General features: G+C 45.5%; 1 protein-coding gene across 1 annotated transcript in view; it reads left to right on the top strand.

Annotated features, from left to right (window-relative positions):
- The window catches only part of TMEM248 (transmembrane protein 248), a 19,133-nt gene that overhangs the window by 7,291 nt on the left and 7,243 nt on the right, over window positions 1–4,599 (top strand). The window contains exons 2-3 of the mRNA XM_057385527.1: window positions 3,598–3,772; window positions 4,272–4,557. Coding sequence (XP_057241510.1) covers window positions 3,614–3,772; window positions 4,272–4,557 — 445 coding nt within the window. The 5' untranslated portion in view covers window positions 3,598–3,613. The remainder of the gene's footprint in view (window positions 1–3,597; window positions 3,773–4,271; window positions 4,558–4,599) is intronic.

The raw sequence follows: 4,599 nt of genomic DNA, 5'->3' as shown, positions 1-4,599 counted from the left end.
TTTAGGCTGACTGGGGAGATTTTTATTGCACAAAGGATTAAAAGGCTTTGCTGGAGTGCAGAGAGGCAGCAGCAGTCATTAGAGCCGCTCGCTAAATTATTTATTTGGCTAAAAAGTGAAATCTGATCTTGCTTGCCTGACCTGCCAGGAGGTAAAAGCATTGTTTTGGTTGGTTTTTTTTTAATACTCCGTGAATAAAAAAATAAAAGTTTAAGTGATATTCTTGAAGTTATTCATTTACACCGAGGAGGAATTTAAGTTACAGAAACTGGCAGAAGAGTTGTGATGCGTTGTGGTTCTAACAGGAGTTAAAAGAACCCTGAAAATCKAAATACATTTTGATATAATGCACTGATCTGGATCACAAATTCTGTGATAATTAAAGTTATTTCAGCACTTGGATAAAAAAATCAGGCAGCAGCATGGAAACGTTCATTTTCCTGCTTTGCACCGTGTCCTGTTGCTGTTTTCACGTCAGCAGCACTGAAATCCACAGTTGTTCTCTTTTCACTCCCGAGTGCTCCAAAGGCACATTACTCCTCGGAAATTGCAGCTTATGGCATTTTCTAATTGCTTTCAAAGCCACTGAGTTATGGCAGCACGTTAAACAACTGGCACTTCAAAGCTGGTGATCTCTTACATAAAAATATTAGCCCAAATATTTCCCCGTGCAGCCTTTKCAGCACATCCCCCTTTTTTTATTTATTTTTATTTTTTATGGCTGGTTTTAGACCCTGCGGTAAACAAACATTCTAACAGAGCTGTTGGAAACCCCTTAAAAAAAAAAAAAAAAAAAGAATCACAGCTCTGATGAAAAGCTGCAATAAACCCTGCATCCAAAATTTCCAAAAGGAAATTCAGGAGGGGACGCTGCCTTCAGCTCTGCTTTTGGTTGAGGTTTTGATCTCTTTCCGTCTCCCCTGTTTCTAGAAGGAGCAGTTGGGATTTTGCTCCTGGATGGGGCATTTGGGGTTTTCACCTCAGGCTCATTTAAGGAATTCCCTGYCAGGGACAAGATAGGCAGGACGTGCAGAAGGGCGGATCATTCCCAGCATGATCCCTGCCAGCTCCCTTTCCCTGTCCCTCCTGCCTCCTTCRGGACAAACTCCTGGTAAGGTGCACATTTCTCATCCCCTTTTCTTCCCCTTTCCCCCTCTCCTTTCCCTGCTTTCCTCTCTGGCTTTGTAGAGATACTCACAGCATCCAGTTCTCAGCAAGAAAAACTTCCTGGGCTCTGCAGAGTGCATGGGAAGGGTTGGTGGTGTGAAAAAATAACCCCAGGATGTGATTGTGAGCTCTGGAGAGAGAGTGGGGAGGCAGCAGCCACAGCTCAGGGTTCTTTTATTGGCACAATAATTTCCTGGGCATTGCAGATTGGATGGAAAGGAGTTCATGGTGTGAAAAAATAAACTCAGGATGTGATCTTGAGCTGTGGAAAGCTCTGTCTTGGCAGATTCCAGCCAGGAGAGCGAGTGGAGAGGCAGCAGCCACAGCTCAGGGTTCTTTTATTGGCACAATAATTTACTGAGTTTTGCAGATTGGATGGAAAGGGGGTGCTGGTGCAAAATAATAACCCCAGGATGTGATCCTGAGCTCTGGAGAGCGAGTGGGGAGGCAGCAGGCACAGCTCAAAGTTGTGTTGTTGGCACAATAATTTCCTGGGCATTGCAGATTGGATGGAAAGGGGTTGATGGTGTGAAAAAATAAACTCAGGATGTGATCTTGAACTCTGGAGAGCTCTGTCTCGGCAGATTGCAGCCAGGAGAGCGAGTGGAGAGGCAGCTCAGGATTCTTTTATTGGCACAATAATTTCCTGAGTTTTGYAGAGTGCATAGAAAGGGGTGCTGGTGCAAAATAATAACCCCAGGATGTGATCTTGAGTTCTGGAGAGCGCGTGGGGAGGCAGCAGCCACAGCTCAAAGTTGTATTGTTGGCACAATAATTTCCTGGGCATTGCAGATTGGATGGAAAGGGGTTGATGGTTTGAAAAAATAACCCCAGAATGTGATTGTGAACTCTGGAGAGCGAGTGGAGAGGCAGCAGCCACAGCTCAGGGCTCTTTTATTGGTACAATAATTTCCTGAGTTTTGCAGATTGGATGGAAAGGGGGTGATAATACAAAATAATTACCCCAGGATGTGATCTTGAACTCTGGAGAGCGAGTGGGGAGGCAGCAGCCACAGCTCAGGGTTCTTTTATTGGCACMRTAATTTCTTGGGTTTTGCAGAGTGCATGGAAAGGGGTTCATGGTGTGATAAAATAACCCCAGGATGKGATTGTGAGCTCTGGAGAGCRAGTGGGGAGGCACAGCTCAGGGTTGTGTTGTTGGCTCAGCACCTCTGTCCCTTCTCCCCGAGCTGCATTTCCCCCTCTCTGGGGCAGTTTTGCAGCTTCTGTCAATATTTTTTCTGTTAACAGGAACTAAAGTGTTTCTGCCAATAAAATCCTGAGTGTACACAAGGAAGTTGGGATTGTTGTACTCTGGGGCACCTGGAAAAGGTTTTTTTCTCAGTGTTTGTCCTTTACCCTTCCCTTGTTTTCTCTGGAATCAATGGATCAGATCAAAGATCTGCTTTGTCCTGTCCCTRTGTCACCCTCAGAGCTGCCCTTTCCAGCCCTGGATTGTAAATGGCAACGATGGGGAATCACCCAGACCTTCATTAAATGTCACCAGATTTTATGGACGCTCAATCTTTAACCCTTGCAGCACAGAATTCTTTAGGGACTAAACCTGAAATTTGCTTTTCCCTATGAATTTTGCAGTTAAACAGCACAGCTCCTGCCTTTGTGGTTCAGTGGAGGTTAATTAAAAGCCTTTCCAGGCAGGATTTTTGGTAAGACAAAGGTAAAGTTTGGCTTGGAGTTCCTCCTTGCAGAATTTCTGAAGGAGCACTGGGCTGTTTGCTTTTCCCTGGGATGCTGATACAGTAAAGTTAATTTTGATCTTCTTGCTCTGGAGATAAAAAATCAGGAGGGGAATCAGACAAAATACTATATTTTGGACAAAAAATTAACAACTCAGGATATTTCCTCAGCGTGGAAGGTCCTGGCTTTGTCACAGACTGTGACAGAAGTTCTAGACTCTGCAAGAATCACATAAAGGAATCTTCCACCCTCCACCCCAGTGCTGTTTCTGTGTGTTTCTGCCCACAGGATTCTTGATGCAAAAAYCTAAAATGATGCAGGATTGATTCTCAGATCCTGTTTGAAAATAGAGGCATTTGGGATGGGGTAGAGAGTGATCCTTAAGGTGCCAGCCTCAGTTTTCTGAGGATGATTTGTAATTTGGTGCATTCAGACAGCACTGGCGGTAAAATGTAACAGTGAAAGCTTGCTTAGGTGTGTGGGGAAAGGCAAAAACGGAATTTATTGTTAATCAGCTGTGCTGAAATCCCCATTSTTTAAAATCTGTCCCCAGCTGGCAGTGACGAGAGCCTGGCTTGGTTGCTGCTCCACACTCAATGAACAGAACGGCCATGTCATTAAATCTCATTTTCTTGTATGAACCCGTTCCTCACTGTCAAACTTTGATGTGACCCCAGCAATTCSTGCCCTGTGCACACCCCAGTGACTCTGGAACATTCCTGCCCCCCTCAGGTGAACGATCAGAATAATGTTCTACATAAACCTGTTGGAGAACCTGAAGGTTTATATCAGCAGCCGCCCGCCGCTCGTGGTCTTCATGATCAGCGTGAGTGCCATGGCCATCGCCTTCCTCACACTGGGCTACTTCTTCAAAATCAAGGAGATCAAATCACCAGAAATGACAGAGGTAGGTCCAAAAAATGGGAATATTCGTGTGGAAAACATGGCTGAAGTTCATTATGGAGGTTTTTTCTCTCAGGGTTGTGTGGGAGATTATCTTAGTTTAAACTCACCTCTAATTTCATAAGGGAAGAGGCTGGTGGGGTGAATGTTTGTTAATCRTGTTTTATATCAACAATGAGGTGAAATCATCCCTCATGGATCTTCCCTGCCGTGGCTGGGAACTTTTTTGTTTCTTATTTAGGGTCAGTGAGCTACTTTGGGAACTTTTTGCTGCAGGAAAGAACCTCACAGAAACCTCTCCCCACGGAGTGTGGGGAGAACAATTCAAGTTCTGTTTTCCGAGTTCCCTTCGTGGTTGAGGTTGAACCCGTGTGATTTCTACAAACACTGTTGGTGTTGTTGAGACAGCCCTGGCAGTGTTTGTGTTACTTTGCGAGCCCTGGCATTTTTGGGGTCACTCACTTGAAATCTCCCCCCTTTTTTTTTTGTTAATGTCTTTTAAGGACTGGAACACTTTCCTCCTGAGGTTTAAYGATTTGGATTTCTGTATATCTGAGAACGAAACCTTAAAACACCTCCTGAACGACACCACGACCCCCGAGAGCACGGTGAGCAGCGGCCAGGCCAGRTCCTCCACGCAGTCCCCGCAGACCCTCGAGGACTCCGGGCCCATCAACATCTCCGTCACTGTCACCCTCACCCTGGACCCCCTGCGACCTTTCGGGGGCTACTCCCGCAATGTCACCCACCTGAGCTCCACCATTTTCGGCCACCAGATTGGACTTTCAGGTAGGCAAGGCTGGGCTTTTAAAGATTTCCAAATTTCAGTTG

Source organism: Malurus melanocephalus, unplaced genomic scaffold (genome assembly GCF_030028575.1).
Source record: "Malurus melanocephalus ecotype Western Australia unplaced genomic scaffold, MMel_1.1 scaffold_838, whole genome shotgun sequence".
Taxonomy (NCBI): domain Eukaryota; kingdom Metazoa; phylum Chordata; class Aves; order Passeriformes; family Maluridae; genus Malurus; species Malurus melanocephalus.
The sequence above is the reverse complement of the archived record's forward strand: the minus strand, read 5'-3'. Positions and strand labels throughout refer to the sequence as shown.